This window comes from Oncorhynchus gorbuscha, linkage group LG21, assembly GCF_021184085.1.
Source record: "Oncorhynchus gorbuscha isolate QuinsamMale2020 ecotype Even-year linkage group LG21, OgorEven_v1.0, whole genome shotgun sequence".
Lineage (NCBI taxonomy): Eukaryota > Metazoa > Chordata > Actinopteri > Salmoniformes > Salmonidae > Oncorhynchus > Oncorhynchus gorbuscha.
Genome location: NC_060193.1, coordinates 38,611,233 through 38,637,701, shown reverse-complemented (window position 1 = coordinate 38,637,701; position 26,469 = coordinate 38,611,233). Strand labels below are relative to the sequence as shown.

The 26,469-nt window shown below is 40.4% G+C and overlaps 1 protein-coding gene across 1 annotated transcript; it reads right to left on the bottom strand.

Moving 5' to 3' along the window:
• Nucleotides 1-4,272: 4,272 nt before the first annotated feature.
• asip1 (agouti signaling protein 1) lies at nt 4,273-11,499 on the bottom strand. The gene is made up of 4 exons (XM_046319762.1): nt 11,272-11,499; nt 8,726-8,918; nt 8,368-8,414; nt 4,273-7,826 (listed from the first exon to the last, which is right to left on the bottom strand). The coding sequence occupies exons 2-4, from the start codon at nt 8,880-8,882 to the stop codon at nt 7,659-7,661; spliced, it is 372 nt and encodes a 123-aa protein (XP_046175718.1). The 5' UTR covers nt 8,883-8,918; nt 11,272-11,499; the 3' UTR covers nt 4,273-7,658.
• Between the last annotated feature and the right edge of the window lie 14,970 nt (nt 11,500-26,469).

The window sequence follows — 26,469 nt, the reverse complement described above, 5'->3', positions numbered from 1 at the left end:
CCCTAAACTAGAGCCTGCCTAACGCCCTGTACCATTTGGATTCTGACCTGGTTATGAACGTTTGCCTGTCCTCGACCTGCCTCTTGCCTGACCCTTGTTTTATAATATATATCAGACTCAAACCATCTGCCTCTTATGTCTGCATCCGGGTCTCGCCTTGTGTCATTATAGAATACTATATATTTAGACCTGTTGTGCAAATACTTATTTTCCACCATAATTTGCAAATAAATTCATAAAAAATCCTACAATGTGATTTTCTGGATTTTATTTCTCATTTTGTCTGTCGTAGTTGAAGTGTACCTATGATGAAAATTCCAGGCCTCTCTCATCTTTTTAAGTGGGAGAACTTGCACAATTGGTGGCTGACTAAATACTTTTTTGCCCCACTGTAAGGGTAATAATCTAAGCCAGATAGGCCTATCACGTACATGACCATATGTCAGTCATAAAAGAGGGTGTTTTGTCCTGCTCCTGCATTCATCACAGTGTTATATAACATACTATTTACAATTAGAATGGAATGATTTGCCTTGTGTGGTAGGAATTGTTGGATTTGACAGTCTTATTTACGTAGGTGTCATTACCAGCCATAAAATATTGCAATATACTCTATGCCATAACACGTCTAAATACTGTATATGTGTTATGACAATGTTATGACAGGTTACATGGCCATATGTCAGTCATAAAGGAGGGTATTTTGTCCTGCTCCTGCATTCAACCCAGTAATCAGCAACGGAGCATTGGGCTTGGCACGTTTGACATCAATGTGTGTTCAATTACAATTGTAATAAAATGGCCAATTTTAGGAAATGTTATATAACATACATACTTTGACAGTCTTATGTAGGTTTCATAACCAGCCATAAAATATTGCAATATATGTCACAACACGTATAAATATATGTGTCATTACAGTGTTATGACAGGTTATGTCAGCTGTTATGACATATTATGAAATAATTATGACTATGTCAAAACACGTCTTGGATGAGCCCCATTCTGTATGTGAGCTCAGCGTGGCTGCTTTGTAGTTACTATGTAGCCAAGCTGTGTCTGTATGTGCCAAATGAAAAAGCACAATATATTTATAAACACCTCTGCTTGGATTGGTAAGTAATATCTACAAAATAAACTATTTCTACCATCTTTCAAATATGTATGCTGCCCTACAAAGGCAAAACGCAGTACCTACATTTTTGGTCAACAATGATGTTCTGTTTCAGAGATAATGACATGTGAAATTTGCAGTAACCACAAAATCCAAGTAAAAGCCAAGGCAAACAGCAGTAAGTGAAGTTACTGCACTTTGGGTTGTTCCACCATTGTTTTGACTGCAGTTTCCCGCTCTGCCATACAAAGAGCAGTAACTACACAAACAGTGAAACTGAGACAAATGTGTTGTAGGTAGATAAATTATAATGCATTGATGTATTTCCTTACTATGAAGTTATTTTTTTGCATATAAACCATGACCACTGATTTGACCTATGACCCCAAAGAATAATACATTATCATACAAGTTCAAGGAGAATAATAAGTTGGATTAACAGATTCAGATTGTAAATACTGCAACAAAGTCTAATATTTTTTTGAAGTATAAACATTCTGTGTGATGAAATAGTTCTTACCTTATGGTGAAAAATGCTTGAGGGTTATTAAAATGCAACATTCCAAACATGAAAATATAACTACAGTGGGGAGAACAAGTATTTGATACACTGCTGATTTTGCAGGTTTTCCTACTTACAAAGCATGTAGAGGTCTGTAATTTTTTATCATAGGTACACTTCAACTGTGAGAGACGGAATATAAAACAAAAATCCAGAAAATCACATTGTATGATTTTTAAGTAATCAATTTGCATTTTATTGCAAGAAAGTTGGATTAACACATTTAGATTGTAAATACTGTACTTTGCCTTTGCATTGCACATGTAATTGTTTAAGTTCATACAAAGGCACTGTGTAGTATTTGCATATAAGTGGTCAGAGGTCAAATCAGTGCTCATGGTTGATATGCATATACATGACTTGATAATAAGCTGATTCATCAGTGCATTATCACTTATCTACCTACAACATATCTGGCTGGCTAGCAAAAATACTTTAAAGACACTTTTCTCAGTTTCACTGTTAGCGTAGTAACTGTGTTTGCTTGTGTAGGGCAGTATGCTGCTGATACAAATTCATAAAAAACAAAATGTATTGTGACAGCTCTTCAAACTACTGAGGCAAAAATAGAAAAAGCGAAACGGTCATTTAATGTGCATGCTGACACTTCACTTTTGTTATTCCTCATACTTTTCATGATTATTCTGTTCCTTCATGATTTGCTGTCAAATAGGTAGCCAACTCACTTTGGTTGTTGTTCAAAAGGTCATTAATAAACAGAGTTACAAACAAAAAATGAATGGAAAATAATTTATAGTAGCCTCGTTCAGCAGGCTACAGATTTGTTCAAATGTAAAACCCTTCTATTTTCTCTCATCTTAAAAAGACAAGATTCACAAAGTAGCCTTCAGTAGAATCATTTTTGTTCAAAATGTGTGGTTTTAAGATCCAAAACTCAATTATGTATGCAGTGCAGTTCTTTGTTTCTAGTCATCAAATTATGCCTACAAAATAACAAAATATGCAGGCTGCGTACAAGTAGCTCGCAATTATTATTTTTTGTATGAAGGGGCCTTTATGAAAGAAAAGTTTGGAGACCGCTGCTCAAGCTCAAACTGTTCAAATATGACCCATATTATCGGAGCTACTTAAAAAATGTTCTATTGCAGATTCGGGCTGCAATTTATGGATACAGTGCCTTTGGAAAGTTACAGCCTTATTCTAACATTGATTAAATTGTTTTTCCCCCCCGCTAATATATCTACACACAAAACCCCATAATGACAAAGAAAAAACAGATATATTACATTTTATATTACAAATATTACAAATATATTACATTTACATAAGTATTCAGACCCTTTACTCAGTACTTTTTTGCCAGCAATTTCAGCATGGAGTCTTCTTGGGTATGACGCTACAAGCTTGGCACACCTGTATTTGGGGAGTTTCTCCCATTCTTCTCTGTAGATCCTCTCAAGCTCTGTCAGGTTTGATGGGGAGCGTCACGGAACAGCGATTTTCAGGTCTCTCCAGAGATGTTCGATTGGTTTCTAGTCCGGGCTCTGGCTGGGCCACTCAAAGACATTCCGAGACTTGTCCCGAAGCCACTCCTGCATTGTTTTGGCTATGTGTTTAGGGTCATTGTGAACCTTTGCCCCAGTCTGAGGTCCTGAGCGCTCTGGAGCAGTTTTTCATCAAGGATCCCTGTGTACTTTGCTTCGTTCATCTTTCCCTCGATCCTGACTAGTCTCCCAGTCCCTGCCGATGAAAAACATCCCCACAGCATGATGCTGCCACCACAATGCTTCACTGTAGGGATGGTGCCAGGTTTCCTCCAGGAATTTCAACCTTGGTTTCATCATAGAATCTTGTTTCTCATGGTCTGAGGGTCTTTAGGTGCCTTTTGGCAAACTCCAAGTGGGCAGTCATGTGCCTTTTACTGAGGAGTAGCTTCTGTCTTGCCACTCTACCATAAAGGCCTGATTGGTGGAGTGCTGTAGAGATGGTTGTTCTGGAAGGTTCTCCCATCTCCACAGAGGAACTGTAGAGCTCTGTCAAACTGACCATCGGGTTCTTGGTCACCTCCCTGACCAAGACCCTTCTCCCTCAATTGCTCAGTTTGTCCGGGTGGCCAGCTCTAAGAAGAGTCTTGGTGGTTCTAAACCTTTTCCATTTAAGAATGATGGAGGCCACTATGTTCTTGGGGACCTTCAATGCTGCAGAAATGTTTCGGTATCCTTCCCCAGATTTGTGCCTCGACACAATCCAGTCTCATACCAAAGGGTCTGAATACTTATGGAAGTAAGGTATTTTTTAAATATATTTTTTTATATACATTTGCAAACATTTCTAAAAACCTGTTTTAGATTAAGGCTGTAACGTAACAAAATGTGGAAAAAGTCAAGGAATCTGAATACATTCCGAAGGCACTGTATAGTTCCCCAAAAAATGTAATTTGATAATGATAAATTCATAATACGTTTGAAATATTTGTTTTTATGTGAACATAATCAATGCCCAAACTTCAGTGCATAACTCCAGTTAGCATTTTCAAGTTGAAACTTCTTGAGTTCAATTCCCCACCAGATAACACCACCATATTGAGAAAGTTAACCGTTCTTGTTCAATGCCCTAACATATTACACTGCCTCTGCTTTATTGAGAAAGATAAATCAAAGTTCACAAGTTCACAATTGTACCACATTGTTGTGATCACTTTATTTGTGACCAAAAGACAATACAAATGTAATGCTTTTTCTTAATCTACCAAGTACAACATTCAAATCCTTATTGTGTAAAACCATATTATTCCTCTCATTTTTATGCGTTATCCTGCACACATTCCTAACAATTTGTCCTATCAATCTATAACTGTGAGTGGGCTTGTCAGAGGAGGAGCAATATATTTGCGAGAGTCACAGAGTTGATAGGGTTTCAGACCTGTCAATAAATTATTTTGTGTTGTATTTTCAGGGAAGGAAGTAGATTAGTAATCTAGTCATTAAAACACTTTTCAATATCATTTGTTGTGGCAAAGACCCCCAAAAAATAGATATGGATTCCCCCTTGTTAAGAAACAATGTAGAATTGCATGAAAATTGTTAAAAATATCCAAACATTTTCTGGGGGAGCTCACCCAGAACCCCCCCACTCCCAAAGATGTTGCACCCCCCAAAGTCAAGGACCCATACCGATACCTTAAAGAGGCTATACATAAATGTGCCTTTGGTAACCAAGACCTTGCAGGGTCAAAGAAGCAAGCAAGTGTTCTACAATTGTCCTTATACAATTAATCCGAGGTGACATCCAGAACAATATCAAACAAACATGATGAACTGATGAAAAGTGAAAAATTGTTGTAGCGTGTGGACTTAGTGGGCGCAACACAAGTGCAATAGAAACCAGGCGTCCAGTACTGCTGCAGGGTGACGATTCACAGCCATGATCTTAACAAGCTCAAGAGTTCAAATGTGTTTAAATGTGAAGATAACTACAATTAACATACATCAAGTTACCAAACATGCAGATAGAAATTTATTAAAATATCTGTTTAGATTTTTCATTACATCGTTAAAATAATAGTGTTAATACAAGCCATTTTGCCATAGAAAACTAAATACTGTTGGCCAACAGAAAATACCTCGCTGTAAATATTGTACAGTTAAAATAAATAAAATAAAACAGACATTTTGGCTCCTGGAGTGCCTTTGGCAGTTTGTATTTCTGTAAATCACATGCCATACTAATATAGAGCTATAAAACATTTGTATTTCTCCAGTGGTAGTTTAATTGTTTGTGCTGTAGGTAAAACCATCAGATGCATGCAATACTAAACTGCTGATCATTCTGAGCTTGTGAACACTAGCAGCATCAAAACATGAAAACCAGGTAGGTGAACACAATTTGTACCTCTTTTAAAGTGCTTGCCACATTTTATCAAATAATCAGACAATTGGGCCCCTGGACTTGAAAACTATTCAAGACTGTAAATCCTACACACTGCCACATGTACAGCACTGTCATGATGTGGTTCGTTGCACCAATTAGGTGCCTTTTGAGTAGTGTAACTTGGTGAAATAACATTTTATTTAACCTAATTTTAACATTCTTCCATAAAGAGGACATGCTCAACTTAATGAAAATAAATTCCCATCTCAAGAGGTTAAATTTGTAAAAATGGCCATAGTAAGTGCCAAATAAAGTAACAGGGTTGACCATAACAGGGTTACCCCTACCAGGGTTGACCATAACAGGGTTACCCCTACCAGGGTTGACAACGTAATCTTAAATCAAACATAAATCCTCTTGTGGCAGGATTGTATGCTACGAGGGGCAATTGAATGCAAGCTTCACAAAAATGTTGAAATAGTTCAAACATTTCTAGCCTGTCTATCTTTACCCCTACCTACATGTATAAATTACCTCGACTAACCTGTACCCCGGCACATTGACTCGGTACCGGTACCCCCTGCATATAGCCTCATTGTTGTTATTTTACTGTGTTATTTTTTACTCTAGTTTATTTAGTAACTATTTTCTTAGCACTATTTTCTTAACTGCATCGTTGGTTAAGGGGTTGTAAGTAAGCATTTCACGGTAAGGTCTACCTGTTGTATTCGGCGTAAAATCTGATTTGATCTATGGGTAACATCATTGACGTGTTATGCTCAACCCGTTCGGTTTTCCAAAACAAAACACCAGATAATGGCCAAAAAGAGTCGAACCAGCTCCTTTGCCTTTGCACTTTGATTTGAATATTAGATGGTTAATGTCTCTTTAGATTTATTTTTTATTTTTCAATAGGAATAGTTTCACCATATTAAAACAAGAGTTCAGTTCACCTAACTGGGTTGACCTTAAAATGAGGGACAGGTTGTTTTTCTCTCCTTAAAATTAATAATTCATAACATGAAATTAATAATAATCTTCAGAAATGACTTTGTAATTGTAAAGCCTTTGTTGCTTTGACAAGGGCTTTACCATGATGGTGAACACTTGGAGAAAATGGCGTTGAGTGGGTTAAAATCTCCCTAGAATTCACAGAGGATGCACAGAGGGACATATCAAAATGCTGACGTTTGGCACTTTAGCAAGTCTTTATTTATATAAAAAAGTTGATTCATTAAATGTTCCTTGTTCTCTATGAAAGGGCACATCATTTAATATAACAGGCTTTTAAAATGCAATATTTTTGCACAATTCCTACTTAAAATAAGCAAAAAGCACTCATTTCATGAAAAGACTTGCGTGCTGCTTCATGTACACACACTCCCTTATGTATTTATTTGGACAGTGAAGCCAAATCTTTTAACTTGGGTCTATACACCAGCATTTTGGATTTGAGATCAAATGTTTCATATGAGGCGACAGTACAGAATATTACCTTTTTTTATGGTTATTTTCATAGATATCTGTTTTACCATTTAGAAATGAAAGCACTTCATGCATCTAGTCCCCCCATTTGAAGGTGTCATTGTATAAGTATTTGGACAAATTCACTTATAGTGTATTAAAGTAGTCAAAAGTTTAGTATTTAGTCCCAAATTCCAACACACAATGACTACATCACGCTTGTGACCCTAGAAAATTGTTTTGGATTATGTTGTGCCCAATAAAAATGAATGGTAAATAATGTAATGTGCCATTTTGGAGTCACTTTTATTGTAAATAAGAATTTAATATTTTTCTCATTGCTTCAACATTATTGTGAATCCTACCTTGATTACGGATAATCATGAATGAATCGTGATCAATGATGAGTGAGAAAGTAACAGAGGCAGAAAGATCATATCCCCAAAACATGCTAACCTCTCACTATTACCAATAACAGAGGTTAGCATTTTTTGGCGTGTATGATACTTATGCCTCTGAAACTTTCACACTCCCCATTATTCATGTTTCATTCACAATTATCCATAATCATAATTATCCATAATCATGGTAGCATCCATATGAATATAGAAACATATTATATTCTTATTTATAACAAAAGTGACATTTTCTCTCCTTGTGAATATGCCAATATCCTCTGTTATGTCTTCAACACTGCGGGTTACCCATTCGACAATAGCACACAGTCTTGAAGAGGCGGCAGTGGCAGAAAGCGCAGTGCTCACAACACACATTATCGGGGGTTTTGCAGCTTCCCCACAATGGCACGCAGTTGGGGGGAGGAGGTGGACGCTTGTTTTTGATGCTGAATTTGTTCTGCGGAAGAAGGTTGACGATTTAGCCTCGGCCTGCACGCTATGGATACACCAATTAACATGAATAAATGCTATAGTTAACTAATTATGAATGACATACAGCACTTTATAAAGCCTTACCAAGGGCACTCCTTAGAAAAGGGAGAAAAGTTGCCAACAAAACAAGCCATTTCACCTCTTTATATGTGTCATCATGAATATGTCTTTAGTAATAGTCTTGTCAATATAAGAATATAAATTGCTTTGTAAATGCATTAATTAATGATGCATGCATTCATGTTAACTCCTGCATTTACTCATGTTAATTGATGTACCCTAGTACCCACATGTTAATAAAAGTGTTACCACTTCACTCTCATACTTATCATCATGGTGCCTGCATATGCGCTGAAATGTTTTTTTTTTCATTCAATATGTCTCAATAAACCTTTTTACACTATTGGCTATGTGTATTTTAGACTTTAAATATGTCCACTAACTTAACAATATGCTACAAACATGAATAATGTAGGCTAGACACTTATTTTCACAGCATAGTTTACCTTTCTTGGTTTCTTGTTTTTTTTTTTCTTTGCGGTTTTGGGTAACTCTGAAAAATAAATAGATTAGACATGTGTTTAAGGTATATAAATATGTCTATTACATATATTTTTATTTGGTATATAATGTAGCAGCTTATCAAGATTGGTGTTACAGTCATATTGTCGGTTTGGGTTTTGAAGTCAACCTTGGAATACTTAAATATACCTGAGCAAAATGTATCCTGTAATAACAACAACAATATGACACAATATAGCAGCGCATATCAAGGAATGCAGTGGTAGTTTTTCTAGAAAACATCTAGCAACCCTTTTTTTATTCCAAATACTGATTATATCCCAAACCTAAGGATTAACTGACCTACAATGACGATGGGTGGTGCATCTGACAGGCTCCCATGCTGTAGAACCGTCGAAGAAGACGTATTGGTGTAGAGCTTTTCCTCCAGTATCATGTGTGAGTACACTATAAGAAACCAGGTGGAGCTTAGACAGCTCAGGAGAAACAGGGAATTCATCACAGTGCTTTTCTGTCAGCAAGGTGGGCCTGAGGACTGTAGTGAGGACAGAGTGTTAGAAGACTATAAGAGCCCATTGTGACTGTATTGTGGTTGCATACATAGTCATAACAGATATGGAATTTGAATGTCACATAATTTACACAGCAGTTCAAGATTGTTATTGTATAGAAACTGAACTATACTTGGCACAAAACTGACTACACTAGCACATGCACAGCAAATCCATGCAATAAGATTCACATCTAATAATGTCCAGTACAAACATTTATAAAAAATAATAACATAATTTACAAGGAGATTTGATTTATTTATTTTTATTTAACCTTTATTTAACCAGGCAAGTCAGTTAAGAACAAATTATTATTTACAATGACGGCCTACCAAACGGAAAAAGGCCTGCAGGGAAGGGGGCTTGGATGAAAAATAAAATATAAATATAGGACAAAAGACAAGAGAGGCAACACAACACTACATAAAGAGAGACCTAAGACAACAACATAGCAAGGCAGCAGCACATGACAACACAGCATGGTAGCAACACAACATAACAACATGGTAGCAACACAACATGGTAGCAGCACAAAACATGGTACAAACATCATTGGGCACAGACAACAGCACAAAGGGCAAGAAGGTAGAAACAACAATACATCACACAAAGCAGCCAAAAACAGTCAATAAGTGTGAATATAGCCTACAAACAAATGTCATGGTCAAACCAACTTAGTTTTCTTGCTATTATTCCATTCAGCACATATCCACTTCTTATATAAAGCTTTACATTGATGTTTAAAGATAGATATCTAGACCTACTCTGTAATTGTATCCAACATGCAGTTGCTAAAACAGTGCAACAACGGGAACATTTTGAAAACAATCTCAGGTCTTTGATTGTTTTGACTGTACAGCATGTCCTCAGCATAACTTCACTGTACGGTTTCTTTCAGATTGGATGAAGCTTTCTGTGGGAGCCTCTGCCTAGTCAAGCAGAGCTGCTTCTTATTTATAAAATTAGATGAAAACTGTACGCATGGAAGTCGTCTCCATAATAGTCTTCAAATAGACATCTAGGGGCTGTTTCCTGGACACAGACTAAGCCTAGTCCTGGACTGAAAATACAACTCAATGAAGAATCTGTCCGGGAAACCACCCCTTAAAGTGTCTCTAAAAATGTGTAAAGCTAGAATAAATTATGTAATGATTGAACAGCTGTATGAATTCCTCTAAATGTCTCTAATTTAGTTTATTATATAAAAAAAAAATATATATATATATATATATATATAAATGTGAAATCGTAATACCTCGTTATAATGAAATTTACAACAAGAATGTGAGGTTAACCATTACAGGAAATGTATGGAAATACATTTAATACTGGCAGCTTGTTTGCAAATACAATAACTATAACCACATTTTTGTTAGGATGACATGGGGGATTTTCACCCTGTGTGGGTAGGATTTTCAGTCCAATATTATGGAGGGAATATTCAAAGTATATTCCAAAATGTAATACTTATACATAAATCAAAACAAAGCTGACTATCTAACATAAATTAATCTAAAAGGAAGGTACTTTTTAAATACCTTCTATGAATTGTATTGCCATTAACTTTAAGAAAATATAGCATTGACAAAATACGTTAACTTACTATATGTCCAAGTGTAAGTAATGTGCTCAATTTAAGATGTTTAAGATGTTTGTTGGTTGATATTATCTTTACTCCACAAATTATTTTAATTGTTTGCCCATATTTTTTTCTTTCTTTAATTCTTAATTGAACCTTTATTTAACTAGGCATATGCTGGGTTACTGAGACAGATCTTTAAAAATATGCTAAACAAAACTATGTTAATCAGGATTTAATTGAATGTAATGTTATTGCTACTGTTATAATGCATGTATTGATTTGGGTAACTTTTAAAAGAAAGTAACACATGCAAAGCCTTTTGCTTCGTATAAGCGTAATAATCCAATGTGTAGATGGCTTCCACCCTACAAAAAAAAACTTTTAATCCATTCATAATGTGTTGAAAACTTTTGAAGAGATGTCTTTATTTCAGAGATATGTTAGCATTATTTATGGTGCAGTATTAACCTGACAAACGTGCTGAATTGGTTCGGTGTCACATGTCAATGCAACATTTACTAATTTCGCAGTCAGTATCCACTCTAGTTTTATTCGTCCCATTAAAAATGAACGTTTTTACTTTAGTATATCCACCTAAATAAAGTCAATTCTCTCTCAGAAACTAATCTTCAGCCTCTAAAAAAAAAGCAGAGACACTGTGCAGTTTCAGTTTTCACCAAAATGTTTTGCTGGTTGATTTGTCTTCCACAGCCTTCAAAGATGGAAAAGCTATTAAAGCTTCCAGACTTACTTACCCTCTGTAGTTTCTGATTGTCAGGATCAACGTTTATCTCCCCCGTTTTCCTGCAAGCTTCAAAGCTGCTCCTCACTTGTTGCCTGCTAATCGACAGAGAAATATCAACCAGATCATGTGGTCGGGCAATGTTTAAGATATGGAATCAGGCAGGGGCGGATCCACATCTTTAGAAAAAAGTCTAAAAGAAGTCCACCAACCAGCCCTTTTGGGACGATGCATGGCTACGCGCTGAAGAGCAGTGAAAATCCATTGTCCTCATTCGAAGGAACCTTTGGGAATACTGGGCAAAGCCATGCATGCCAACACCATGATTTTACATATGTGCCGGAGGAGTTGCAGGATCTGACGTTTACAACTGAAGGTTATGACCTTATGGGGACGCCTGGGCTTCATTATGTAAAACCTTGTGAGGAGTCACATAATGAACGTAATGAGCGGTCACACAAAGCTAATCCTATGTTTTCCTGTGAAATAATAATATGATCAAACTGTATTTACTCACCAAACGTACCCCCAGAGGTACAAATGGTAAAGTTGAATTTACCCACCAAATGTACCGCCAGAGGTACAAATGGTAAAGTTACTGATAGGCCTCAAAATCATGCTATTTCCATTGAACATGCATCATATTCTGCATCCTATTCTACAGTACATGGAAAAAACCTTGCATTTGGTTTTCATTTACAGCAATTTGAATTGTTTTATGTTGCTTGTACCCTGCAGATGATGCAAAAAAGGTGGTGCCAAGAGCCTTTGCTAAAGAAAGACATTTGCTATACTGTACCTAAAATAATCAACATTGGCAAAAAGCACCATAGAAAACTGTTAAATGAGTTCTGGACATCCTCACAATGCTAAGCCAAGTAAAGTGTGCAACAGAGTATCACACAATCCAGTCAATTATTTGTACCAGCCTATTTAATAGGCCATAAATCCTGGTTGAAAGAGTTACAGAGGGTATTTTGGCATCAGGAAGTCTTTAACCCAAGGGTGTCAAACATACGGCCCACAAAATCCAGCCCACGTGTGGTTTGAGTAAACCTCAATATATTTTAAAATGACTAAAACCAAATCGAAACTGTGTAGAAATGATAATGGACCTACTACATTTATACAGTTTATTGACTGTGTCCAACTTGCTAATGATCACCGAAATTTAAGCTAGACAGTCAGAGACAAGGCCGGCTTACCAAACGGGTACGCAGGGCACAAGCCCCGAGGTCCCCGACCTCCATGAGGCCACCAAACCCCCAAAATATTATATGATAGCATACGATAGCAATATCTGTAGAATCACAGGAAATTAACTGAACAACAATATAAACGCTACATGCAAGAATTTCAATGATTTTACTGAGTTTCAGTTTATATATGGAAATCAGTCAATTTAAATAAATTAATTAGACCCTAATCTATAGATTTCACATGACCTGGCAGTATCGCAGCACAGCACCCACTTGGGAGCCAGGTTCAGCCAATCAGAATTAGTTTTTCCCCACAACAGGGCTTAATTACAGACAAAATACTCCTCAGTTTCATCAGCTGTCTCGGTGGCTCATCTCAGACGATCCTACAGGTAAAGAACCCGCATGTAGAAGTTCTGGGCTGGTGTCGTTACACGTGGTCTGAGGTTGTGAGGCCGGTTGGACGTACTGCCGAATTCTCTAAATTTTGGAGGCGGCTTATGGTAGAGAAATTAACATTCAAATTATCTGGCAACAGTTCTGGTGTACATTCCTGCAGTCAGCATGCCAATTGCACACTCCCTCAAAACCTGAGACATATGTGGCGTTGTGTTGTGTGACAAAACTGCAAATTTTAGAGTGGCTTTTTATTGTCCCCAGGACAAGGTGCAACCATGTAATGATCATGCTGTTTAATCAGCTTGATATGCCACGCCTGTAAGGTGGATGGATGATCTTGATTTAGGATAAATATTCACAACAGGGATGTAAACAAATTTGTGCAATAAAGTTGAGAGAAATATGGTTTTTGTGCGTATGGAACCTTTCTGGGATATTTTATTTCAACTCATGAAACATAGGACCAACACTTTACATGTTATTTTATATTTTTGTTCAGTACAGCTTTAAAACAGCAACATTTCCCCTCAGTCTCATGGCAAAATGTGAACAAAATCTTGAGATTAGCAAAAAAAAACAGCAAAAGCCTCATGGCAAAAAGTGTACACTTGCAGGAAATTAGCTTCAAAATTACGACATTTTATCTAAGCCTTATGACAAAGTGTAAATAGAAATATAAAACTTACTGGGCCCCAGTGGTAGTCCGGCCCCGGTCAGGGGGTAACGATGGATAGAGAAGTACTGTACATTCTGCAAATTTTGACTGCGAGGAAATATCAGTGCAGCCCTCCGGACCTCGTTGAATACCGAATGCGGCCCCCGAATACTCAATGAGGGGCAAAATGAGTTTCAACCATGCTTTAACCTCAGAGAAACCTAATAACTTTACGGATCCAAGCCCACAACTAAGCTAAGTTAGCTATAGCTTTACACAATGTCAATTGAATGGCCATCCAGTGTCCTAACTAACACAGCTGAGTGGTACAGGTAAATCAATGGAGATAAATGGACCCCCTGCCTCTTCTCTCCACTGATGGAAAAAGGAGAGTTTCATGCTCAAACAACTGGCGTAGAGGTATCATGTTAAGTAATTGAATGATGCATCAGAAGTAGAGGTGTGACACTCTATATAAAAATATGTCAATATATAAAAATAAAAAAGCCATATAGTGATAAATGATCATGTATTGAACATTGTCCGAGAGACTATTGTAAGTAAAAATCCAATACTCTGTAAACATGCTCACTGAGGTGTAAACAACAGGATATCACTTTGAGGTTGGACCCCACACACTCCAAGGGCAGCAAGCCATGATACATTGTTTTATGCTGATATAAAGTCATGAGGGATTGATTGATTTCCATCTCTTTTCCACCGGTTTAGCCTCCTCGTCAATAACAACTTATGTGAAAGTATTGAATTTTAACCGAGGAAATAAGCAACACTTTTCTGTTGCAGTTGTGTCGAGGCTTGCCACGGTCGAACATGACTGACTTGAGCTGTCTCGAGCAATCAAGGAGAACCACGTGCTCTGCATCGGCATCATAGTGGACGAGAATGAATAGCAGAGTTGCCAGCAGTAGGACAATGTGCAATGGCACCAAGGCTTGTTATGTAAACATACAAGTGTTCTTAAGTTTCTTTTGCACAGATGCCAAATGCAGTTCTTCACAGACCATCACAAACTCTGCTCTGAGCATCATGGCCAGCAGCTGCAATTTGGTTAATGTGAAATTGACCTAAATCCATTCCAGAACCGGCAGTAAATTTAAAAGCCACAATTAAGTTGCCTTTGACTTTTTTTTCAATGCTTTCAAAATCAAAATAAATCTGTGAGTGTAATCTGTGCATGCCTTTGTCCTGGCGAATGTGTGCATGTTTCTGTGTGCTCTCGTGTGTGTGTGTGTGTGTGTGTGTGTGTGTGTGTGTGTGTGTGTGTGTGTGTGTGTGTGTGTGTGTGTGTGTGTGTGTGTGTGTGTGTGTGTGTGTGTGTGTGTGTGTGTGTGTGTGTGTGTGTGTGTGTGTGTGTGTGTGTGTGTGTGTGTGTGTGTGTGTGTGTGTGTGTGTGTGTGTGTGTGTGTGTGTTTCAGGGAAATAATATATGCAGTAGTTAAAAGAAAATACCATTTGAACATTAAAGACCTTACTAATAGGCTTACTCCAGGGGCATATTTTCTTAGCCCTCAAAAGTCACCCTGCATTGCCTTTTCTATTCATCTGCAATATGTAACTTTTTGTGCAACCTGACCAAATTCACAAAGAAGTGTGATTTACCAATCTTTGATTCTCAATGAACGCTATTCAAGGAGGCATTAGATATGTTCTATGTGCTTCCTGTTCTAAAATTTTGTTTTTGCATTTTTTACTTTCAGTTTTGTACACCACCTTCAAACAGCTGAAAATACAATATATTTGGTTATGGAAAATATATTTCACAGAGGTTTAGATGGTACAATGATTCTCTACACTATACTTCCTTGTTTTGTCACATCATCTGAATTTACGAACTATTCGAATTTTAACAATCTGGAGCAATTTCTGCATAGACATTTCTGCATAGTGCATCTTTAAATGTATATGCAATTGTTTGAACTCGAAGACCATTGCTCTCTGGGCTGGATTATTTTCTTCCACAAAAAATGTGCTTCTTGGAAAGCTAATGATCCATTTAGAAGAATGACAATTGACTCTACTATAGCCTGGAAATATAGACAATAGCAAAACATAATCCTTGATAATTGTCAGATTAATTGAGGGGATCAAATTAAGAAATAGTTTTGAAATATTTCCATAAATTCCCTGCCGGTTTCTCTGTTTTTGAACAATCAATGTAGGATGGAGTGTTGATTTCATGTTGTTTGTTTCTTGTCGTGTTTATGTAGGCCTTGTAGGCCGAACAAACTACAAAAATCTCTGAAACTGGAAACACTTATATCCCTCACTAGCCTTAAGCACCAGCTGTCAGAGCAGTTTACAGATTACTGCACCTGTACATAGCCAATCTATAATTTAGCCCAAACAACTACCTCTTTCCCTACTTTATTTATTTATTTTGCTCCTTTGCACCCCATTATTTACATCTCTACTATGCACATTCTTCCACTGCAAATCTACCATTCCAGTGTTTTACTTGCTATATTGTATTTACTTCGCCACCATGACCTTTTTTTTTTTTTTGCCTTTACCTCCCTTATCTCACCACATTTGCTCAGATTGTCTATAGACTTACTTCTCTACTCTATTATTGACTGTATGTTTTGTTTTACTCCATGTGTAACTCTGTGTTGTTGTATGAGTCAAACTGCTTTATCTTGGCCAGGTCGCAATTGTAAATGAGAACTTGTTCTCAACTTGCCTACCTGGTTAAATACATGTGAAATAAATCTAATAAAAAATAAATAACTTGTGAGCTATGGAAAGAATTTACTCTTGAAGGACCAATCAACATAATCAATCAATCCCCAGGTTGTTGCTGTAAAGGAGAATGTGTTCTCAGTCAACTTACCTGGTAAAATAAGGGTTAAAAGTAACAACAACAACAAAAAACTATCAACAAATCAGTTAATAAAAACATATAATGAAAGTTAGAGCTGCATAGAACTGTCTTTATCTACCGTTAACCCAACTATTGCCCAACTCTTGCAGTATAAATTCCATAATTTATAGATTAAATATGAGATGGTTCCTTACTCTGAATGTAGTCTATTCACCAGGAGAAACTGTAAACCAGGGTTTAGATTGCTTTAAACAAATACTATAAACTTCACCTAACTTGAGCTACCACGAGCTAAAAAGCAATGGGAGTAACTGTGCAGATTTGAACATGTCACATCAACTGAAATCAACTCAACAACTGGCTTTGACATTACCTATAGGAACGTGATTTGGTCAAACAGTTTGAACATGTCAAATCAACTCAACAACTGTCTTTGACATTACCTAAAGGAACGTGATTTGGTCAAACAGTTTGAACATGTCAAATCAACTCAACAACTGGCTTTGACATTACCTAAAGGAACGTGATTTGGTCAAACAGTTTGAACATGTCAAATCAACTCAACAACTGGCGTTGACATTACCTAAAGGAACGTGATTTGGTCAAACAGTTTGAACATGTCAAATCAACTCAACAACTGGCTTTGACATTACCTATAGGAACGTGATTTGGTCAAACAGTTTGAACATGTCAAATCAACTCAACAACTGGCTTTGACATTACCTATAGGAACGTGATTTGGTCAAACAGTTTGAACATGTCAAATCAACTCAACAACTGGCTTTGACATTACCTATAGGAACGTGATTTGGTCAAACAGTTTGAACATGTCAAATCAACTGAACAACTGGCTTTGACATTACCTAAAGGAACGTGATTTGGTCAAACAGTTTGAACATTGCACAGTTGCACCATCAGTCCCATTGATTTGTAGTTAACATTGACTAAAACTGAATTTTGTATCTTAGTGGCCGTTTAACAAACCATGGATTAAAGTTTATCTTGGCTCATAGATTACTTTCAGGGTAAGAAACCATCTATCTGCAAAATACTAAACTTACCCTTTAAGTCTTGCACTTACAGAATTGCATTGAAACAGAGACACATATTGCAGAAAGTGTGTATTATTTCAGTGAGCCTTTTCTTAATTGATCAAATATAAGCTCCATATTTTATTCAGTTGTCTAATGGTACTGCTAACATCTTAACATTGATGGTGTCATTAATGACATGGTGGTGTTGACACACTATAATTCACTATATGGCAGTCCGCAGTGACAATCAGTCGTCTAGCAAACTAAAGGTCGTCTCACAGTCAAATGATTTCCTCATGACACTTCCACCTCTGTTCTTTGATGATGATCCTCAGATAAGATAGAAATATTGCCCGGTGACAGCAAAGCTGGTTCCAGTTTTCTTTATAATGATCCACAGCTTAAAGAAATTCTATAAAGCACATGGAACTTTATATATGTGTTTTTGAAAGACACCACCACATTTTGCCAGATAGTTTACTTGTCCAAACGCATACTAAATATACATGTACACGTGTATACACGTGTTCTCTCAATATACACGTGTTCTCTCAAGGGATTGCAAATATCTGCTGCCTTAAATTAACTGACAAAAAACTTTCATACATGTTGCATATGTCTCCATTTTAAGGTAATAGGTGATGGCCATTATGTAGTTTTGTAGATAAGTCCAAAGTTTTGGAAATATTGATTTCAAACCTACTTTAGAGATACTGTAAGCAAGAAAGATTATATTCATCGCAATGGATCGCTCCTTTTAATGTTACGCCTATGTGCTTCTATTACTTATTTGTTTCTTTTGCGTATTTGTCCTTGACAAATAGAACACAGTACACAAAAGAATAAAGCTTGTTTTCTGGTTTGCATGCATCAATCATTGGAGCAAATCAGAGTTGGTTATCTTGGTTCAAGGACATTCCCACAGACATCCATGTCTTACTTTGAGACAAGGCACAAACAATTCAAAGTATGTATGCCGATGCATGTTTGTGTACCGTAAGTAGAAACAGATGAGCAGCTTGACAGCTCACTGTGGTCTACAGATAAATTGGCGGAAGTATTGTCACTTGAAGCACGTCACATAGTAGGAACGGTAGATATGGCTACATTTGGCTGTGTCTACACAGGCAGCCCAATTGTGATCTGTTTTTATGATGGAGCGTTTTTAGGCATGCATCTAGACGAAGGTCAATGTAGCAGAATCCTGAGTGGAACAGCGGTCTAAGACACTACATCTCAGTGCTAGAGGCATCAATACAGACACCCTGGTTTGAATCCAGGCTGAATCACAACTGGCCGTGATTGTGCGCCGCCCTATGGGACTCCCAATCGGCCCAGCGTCGTCAGGGTTTGGCTGGTGTAGGCCTTCGTTGTAAATAAGAATTTGTTTTTAACTGACTTGCCTAGTTAAATAAAGGTTAAATAAATAAGAAAAATATCAAACTATGTGCAAGCAAATTTTATAACATAGAGAGCATGTCTGATACTGTCATGTTCTGACCTTAGTTCCTTTATTATGTCTTTGTGTTAGTTTGGTCAGGGCGTGAGTTGGGGTGGGTAGTCTATGTTCTTTTTTCTATGTTGTGTTTATGTGTTTGGCCTGGTATGGTTCTCAGTCAGAGGCAGGTGTCGTTCGTTGTCTCTGATTGAGAACCATACTTAGGCAGCCTGTTTTTCCTACTTGAGTTGTGGGTGATTGTTTTCTGTTTTCTGTGTCTTCACCATACAGAACTGTTTCGTTTTCGTTTCGTTATTTCACATTGTTATTTTTGTATTTTCGTGTTCTTTTCATAAAAAATGACGAACACTTACCACGCTGCACATTGGTCTGATCTGTCATACACCTCGTCAGAGCAAGACAAATTTCATTACAGAATCACCCACCACCAAAGGACCAAGCAGTGTGGTGAGGAGCAGCAGAGCTATCTGGAGAAATGGACATGGGAGGAGATACTGGAAGGCAAGGGACCCTAGGCACAGGCTGGGGAGTATCTCCGTCCACAGGAGGAACTGGAGGCAGCTAAGGCTGAGCGGTATGGCTGGCAAGGAAGCCCGAGAGGCAGCCGCCAAAATGTATTGGGGGGAGGCACACTGGGAGTGTGGCAGAGTCAGGAGTCAGACCTGAGCCAACTCCCCGTGCTTACCGTAAGGAGCCAAGGATGGAACCAGAGCCGGTCAGGGCGAAATTGGAGGTGAGCGACGGAAGCGAAGCAGAGACAGTGAAGGAGTTAATGGGGAGATTGGAGGACAGAGTAATGAGGGAGGTTCTGTGTTGGTGCATGAGGCACGACATCCGCCCGACGGAGCGTGTCTGGGATTTGATGTCACCAGAGTCAGCTCTCCATACTCGTCCTGAGGTGCATGCTAACCTTCTGGTGAAGACTGTGCCAGCCCCATTCACCAGGCCTCCTGTGTGCCTCCCTAGCCCTGCACGTCCTGTGCCAGCTCGACGCTACAGTTCTCCAAGACGTGCTTACCATGGCGGGAATCGTACTGGTCAGGCACCGTGTTATGCGGTGGAGCGCACGGTGTCTCCAGTACGTGTTCTTAGCCCGGTGCGCTACATCCCAGCTCCCCGCAACTGCCGGGCTAGGGTGAGGATCCAGCCAGGACGGATGGTGCCAACCCTGCTCTCCAGACCTCTAGTGTGTCTCCTCGGGCCAGGATATCCTGCCCGAGGATATCCTGTGTCTCCCATGTGCCTGCACAGCCCAGTGCGTCCTGTACCTGCGCCCCGCATGGGCCGGGTGAAAATCGCCATCCAGGCCCTTAGTTCGAGACCTCCAGTGCGCCTCCACGGCCCGGTTTATCCTGTGCCTCCTCCAAGGACCAGGCTGTCTCTCCGTCTCCTTCCTCCAGACTCCCCCTCCAGCCCGGAGCTACCAGAGTCTCCCTCCAGCCCAGAGCTGCCAGAGTCTCCCTCCAGCCCGCAGCTGCCAGAGACTCCCTCCAGCCCGGAGCTGCCAGAGTTCTATGTTTTTGTATTTCTTTGTTTTTGGCCGGGTATGGTTCTCCATCAGGGACAGCTGTCTGTCGTTGTCTCTGATTGAGAACCATACTTAGGTAGCTCTTGCCCACATGGGTTTTGTGGGTAGTTATTTTCTGTTTAGTGTGTTTTGCACCTGACGGAGCTGTTTGGTTGTTTCTTTTGTTCCTTGTTGTATTTAGTGTTCAGTTTATTAAAATAATGATGAGTACTTACCACGCTGCATCTTGGTCCTCACCTTCTTCCACCAACGGTCGTTACAGATACCATGGAGGTTATTACATTTCCTTTTAGTACTTATTCACTATGTACTAATAATATCTCTGGGAAGCTTTAACTTTTTACTGCAGTGGGCTAAATCACGGTCACAGTGATTCTTGGTAGTCTTAAACAAATCTGCTTTGAAACAAAAGTATACATCTCACACATGTGGTTATGGGCTTTTAAAAAAGAAGACAACTGTACCATATCAGATATAGAGTTGAAATGTATTCAATTTTGAGTTTGCATCCCAATATTGCACTTTATATACAGTACCAGTCAAAAGTTGACATACCTACTCATTTAAGGTTTTCTTTATTTTTACTATTTTCTACATTGTAGAATAATAGCAAAGACATCAACTTTGAAATAACACATATGGAGTCATGTCGTAACCAGAAAAAGTGTTAAGCAAATCAAAATGTATTTTAGATGTTAGATTCTTCAAAATAGCCGCCCTTTGCCTTGAAGACAGTTTTGCTCAATCTTGGCATTCTCTCAACAAGTTTCATGAGGAATGCTTTTCCAACAGTCTTGAAGGAGTTCCGATATATGCTGAGCAGTTGTTGGCTGCTTTTCCTACACTCTGGGGTCCAACTCATCCCAATTGGGTTGAGGACGAGTGATTGTGGCCAGGTTATCTGAAGCAGCACACCATCTCTCTCCTTATCACTCAAGATATGACCAAGATGCAGACACAGGAGGTGGATAGTAAGCAGAATATTGCAGGGTCAAACATGGGCAGAACGGCAGGCAGGCTCAGGGTCAGGACAGGCACAAAGGTCAAATCCGGGAGAGTAGAAAAACAAACTCGAGAGCAGGAGAAACACGCTGGTAAGACAAGACGAACTGGCAAAAAACAAACAATTGACAATGGATAATGGGGAAAAATAGGAGACACCTGGTGGGGGGGGGGTGGAGACAAGCACAAGACAGGTGAAACAGATCAGGGTGTGACAATACCCCCATTCTAGGAGCGCCGCCTGGTGTCCTACCCAGGCACATACCTGGTTGACTGGGGTGTCTGCGCCGGAACTCAGCTATGAGGGCTGGGTCCAGGATGTTCCTAGCGGGGACCCAGCACCTCTCCCCCGGGCCATAACCCTCCCAGTCAACTAGTTACTGGAATCCCCAAACACTCAGGAGACGCTTCACCGTGTTCCCCGGATGGCTGTCGATAAGACGGGGGAGAGGTGTGGGCCTGGAAACAGGAAACAAAGGGCTGTGAGACAGAGGTTTAATCCTAGACACATGGAAAGTGGGATGTATACAGAGGGTGTGGGGCAACAGAAGACGAACAGCAGTGGGGCTAAGGACTTTAGAGATGGGGAAAGGGCTGATAAAATGGGAGGAACGTTTATGGAACTCCACCCGGAGGGGCAGATCCAAGTGGAGAGCAAGACCCTCTGCCCAAATGATAGCGGGGAGTCAGGTTCGATGGCAGTCCGCTTGTCGACGATACCTGGAGGTGGTCTTAAGAAGAGCGGACCGGGCTCTCTTCCAGATACACGGATTAACATCTGGGCTGAGGGTAGGTTGGCCTCTTGCTCAGGGAAGAGCGGGGGCTGATAAACCACAGAGCACTCGAAGGGCGAGAGACCAGTGTCCGAGCAGGGAAGGGTGTTCCTACACGAGTTGCTGGTTCCCGATGGGGGGTTGGCTGAGACGAGGCAATGAAGAGTCGTCTCCAGGTCCTGATTGGAATGCTCCAACTGGCCATTAGATTGAGGATGAAACCAGGAGAACAGGCTGGCCGACGACCCAATGACGGTGCAGAACACCTTCCAGAATCGAGATGAGAACTGAGGACCACGATCAAAGACCGTGCCGCCCAGAAGTCCATGCATTCAGAAGATGTTCTGTACCATGAGTTGGGCCGTACCCTTGGGTTAGGATAACGTGGCAAGGCGAGTAAAATGGGTGGCTTTGGAAAACCGACCCACCACCGTAAGGATGGTGGTGTTGCCATCAGACGGAGGGAGACCGGCCGGAGCTTGCCTCTGAGTCTTATTCTGAGCACACTGCGTGCATGCGGCGGCGAATGTGGAGACATCAGAAACCATAGTGGACTACCAAAACATTGTCGGAGGAAGGCCTGGCCTTTGTCGGGAGGGCAGGTTAGATTAGAGGAATGAGCTCATTCCAGGACCATGGACAAACAACCGGTTAGCCGCCGCCCCCTGCGCCTTGTGGACCAGGCTCTCGATACCCCACATGAGTGTCTCTGCAAGACAGGAGTTAGGGAAGCAACAGAGCTAGGCAAGTGAGAGAGGGCGTCAGGCGTCATATTCTATGACCCAGAGCGGTAGGAGATGGTGAAATTGAAACAAGCGAACAACAGAGCCCAACGAGCATGCCTGAGTTGAGGCGCTTGGCGATGCAGAGATATTCCAGAATGTTATGGCCGGTCAACTCTAGGAATGGATGTTCTGCCCCTTATGGCCAGTGTCTCCATTCCTCCAGCTCCATCTTTACCGCAAGACGTTCCCGGTTACCAACGTAATAGTTCTTCTCCATGGGACTAAGATGATGGGATAGGAAAATGCAGGGATGAAGCTTTTGGTCCTGGGAAAAACGCTGGGACAGGACGGCCCCCACTCCAATGTCCGAGGCATCGACCTCCACCACGAACTGATGGGACGGGTCCGGATGGATTAAGATGGGCGATGTAGTTAACCGATGCTTGAGATCCGAAAACACCTGGTCAGTAGCTGGGACCACATGAACGAAGGGGAGTGCAGAGAGGGGGGAAGCCAGCGTGCTGTAGCCACGAATGAAGTGGCGGTAGAAATGAACAAATCCCAGGAAACGTTGCAGCTGTAGTCTGGATGTGGGTTGGGGCCGCTCAACCTTTGCTCTTTCCTTCTCCGGATCCATCTGAATGTTCCTGGCAGTGATGATGTATCCCAGAAAGGACATAGTGGAGCGATGAAATTCACACTTCACCGCCTAGACGAACAACTGGTTCTCCAGGAGGCACTGGAGGACTTGTCAGACTTGGAGCACATACTCCTGAACCGAATGGGAAAAGACAAGGATGTCGTCGAGGTAGACAAATATGAATCGGTTCAACATGCATGGAGCACATTACTGACCAGAGCCTGGAACACTGCGGGAGCGTTGGTCAGTTCGAATGGCATAACCAGATACTCATTCTGTCCACTAGCTGTGTTAAAGGCCGTCTTCCATTTGTCTACTTCCCGTATCCAAACCAGACGGTAGGCATTCCGAATACGGTCGCCCCCTGGAGAGGCTCGAAAGCCAAGGAGAGGAGTGGTAGTGGGTAACGGTTCTTTACCGTGATGTCATTAAGGCCCTGGTAGTCGATACCCGGGCGCAGGGTTTTGTCCTTTCTCTCCCCAAAGAAGGACCCTGAACCGGCAGGGGAGGAAGAAGAACAAATGAACCCTGCCCCAAGAGAGTCCTCAATGTACCCTTCCATGGTCTTTGTTTCCTGACCAGACAGGGAATAGCGCTGCCCCTGAGGCAGTGTAATAACAGGGAGGAGATCAATGGCGCAGTTATATGGTCGATGAGGAGGAAGAGATGTGGCGTGGGCCTTGTTGAAACCACCCAGGAGTCCTGATACTCTGTGGGAATGTCGGAGAGATCCAACGCTTTAACTAAGCCCGCAGGAGGATGTCCAGGGGGTGGGCTGCGCCACCTGATGCAATGCGCGTGACAGAATGGGCTCTAACCCAGGATGGAACTCGCAGTCCAGTCGATAAGGGGGTTGTGCCTCCGGAGCCATGAAAATCCCAAAATCACAGGTGCATGAGGAGATTCAATGAGCAGGAACAGCATGGACTCACTGTGATTCCCTGACACTCACAGGTTAATATGAAGCATACTATGAGTGACACTACCAAGAGAGTGTCCATCCAATGCTCTGGCGTCCATGGGAGAGGAGTTGTGTGGAGATACCCAGCTCCGACACTAGGGTAGTGTCCATAAAGCTGTTGTCAGTCCCAGAGTCCACGAGCATTTAGACCGGTCACAGCACAACAGGATAGCATGGAGAGAAGAACGAGTAATGCGAACTGGGAGACTCCCTGTATGACCCACCAGCGTACTCATACCTACTGATGAGCCTGGCCATTTTATTGGGCAGGGGATATTAAGTAATGTCCTGAAGTTCCACAATACAGACATCTTTTAGAGCTCAGTCTGCGTAAACGGTCCTCAGGGGATAGTCTAGCCCTGCCCAGTTGCATGAGTGCCGGAGGAGGCGAGTTGACAGTCCTATGATTTCTGAGGGAACTTGGGTGACATTGGATTCTCTCGGGAATGCAGGCATCGCAGATTTCTGGGGTTCTTCGGAGGCAAGAGGAAAACCGTGGATGGGCGTGTGTGCCCGGGATCAGACCTCCTCTCCCTACTGCGTTCCCGTAGTCGCCCATCGATCCTTATGGTCAAGGCTACGAGAGAGTCGAGGTCCAAGGGAAACACCCGTCTCAATGTCAACAGTGAAGAGTTGACTCAAGGATGCTGGCCTTCGAGGCAGAGTTCCTCTGTCCAGTGTCTGTGTTCTTTTGACCATCTTAATCTTTGCTTTTTATTGGCCAGTCTGAGATGTATTTTTCTTTGTAACTCTGTCTAGAAGGCCAGCATCCCGGAGTCGCCTCTTCGCTGTTGATGTTGAGACTAGTGTTTTGCGGGTGCTATTTAATGAAGCTGCCAATTGAGGACGTGTGAGGTGTCTGTTTCTCAAACTACACTCTGATGTACTTGTCCTCTTGCTTAGTTGTGCACCGGCACCCCATTCCACTTCTATTTTGGTTAAAGCCAGTTTGCGCTCTTCTGTGAAGGGAGTAGTACACAGTATTATACAAGATCTTCAGTTTCTTGGCAATTTCTCACATGCAATAGCCTTAATGTCTTAGAACAAGAATAGGCCGACGAGTTTCAGAAGAAAGTTCTTTGTTTGTGGCCATTTTGAGCCTGTAATCAAACCCACAAATGCTGATCCTCCAGATACTCAACTAGTCTAAAGAAGGCCAGTTTTATTGCTTCTTTAATCAGGACAACAGTTTTCAGCTGTACTAACATAATCGCAAATGGTGTTCTAATGATCAATTCGCCTTTTAAAATTATAATCTTGGATTAGCTAACACAACCTGCCATTGGAACACGGAGTAATGGTTGCCGATAGTGGGCCTCTGTACGCCTATGTAGATATTCCATAAAAAAATCTGCAGTTTCCAGCTACAATAGTCATTTATAACATGAACAATGTCGACACTGTATTTCTGATCAATTTTATGTTATTTTAATGGACAAAAAACGTGCTTTTCTTTCAAAAACAAGGACATTTCTAAGTGACCTAACTTTTGAACGGTAGTGTATATACACAAACAAATCTCAATCTCACTCAGTTTTGTTTTGAATACATTCATATTCACATGTATTCATATACAATACAGTATATATACGCTACGCAGATTGTTATCTGAAACATTTTGACAATGACTTCATACGTGTTCTGTAAGAATGTTTAAAGATTCATCAAACATTTTTAACTCAATTCAAGAAATATAGTGGCTTAACCAAAAAGAGGCTTACCAAATGAAATGGAGATACGTAAGAATTGCGACACTGCTTTTGTGAAAGATGTTGAGGAAACTGCAATGACTACTGCAAAGTCTATAAACAACTGAGGACAGGTGGAAAAGGAAGTTTCACAGACTTACTTTATAACTACAGTATGTGTCTGAGAATGTGTAGTCCCCCAGCTATTTTGAGAAAATTAATGACTGAACAGGGCCCTTCAGCAGCGCAATGATAAACACAGACATATTCTTGATGAGCATGCATATATTACATATATTACAACTG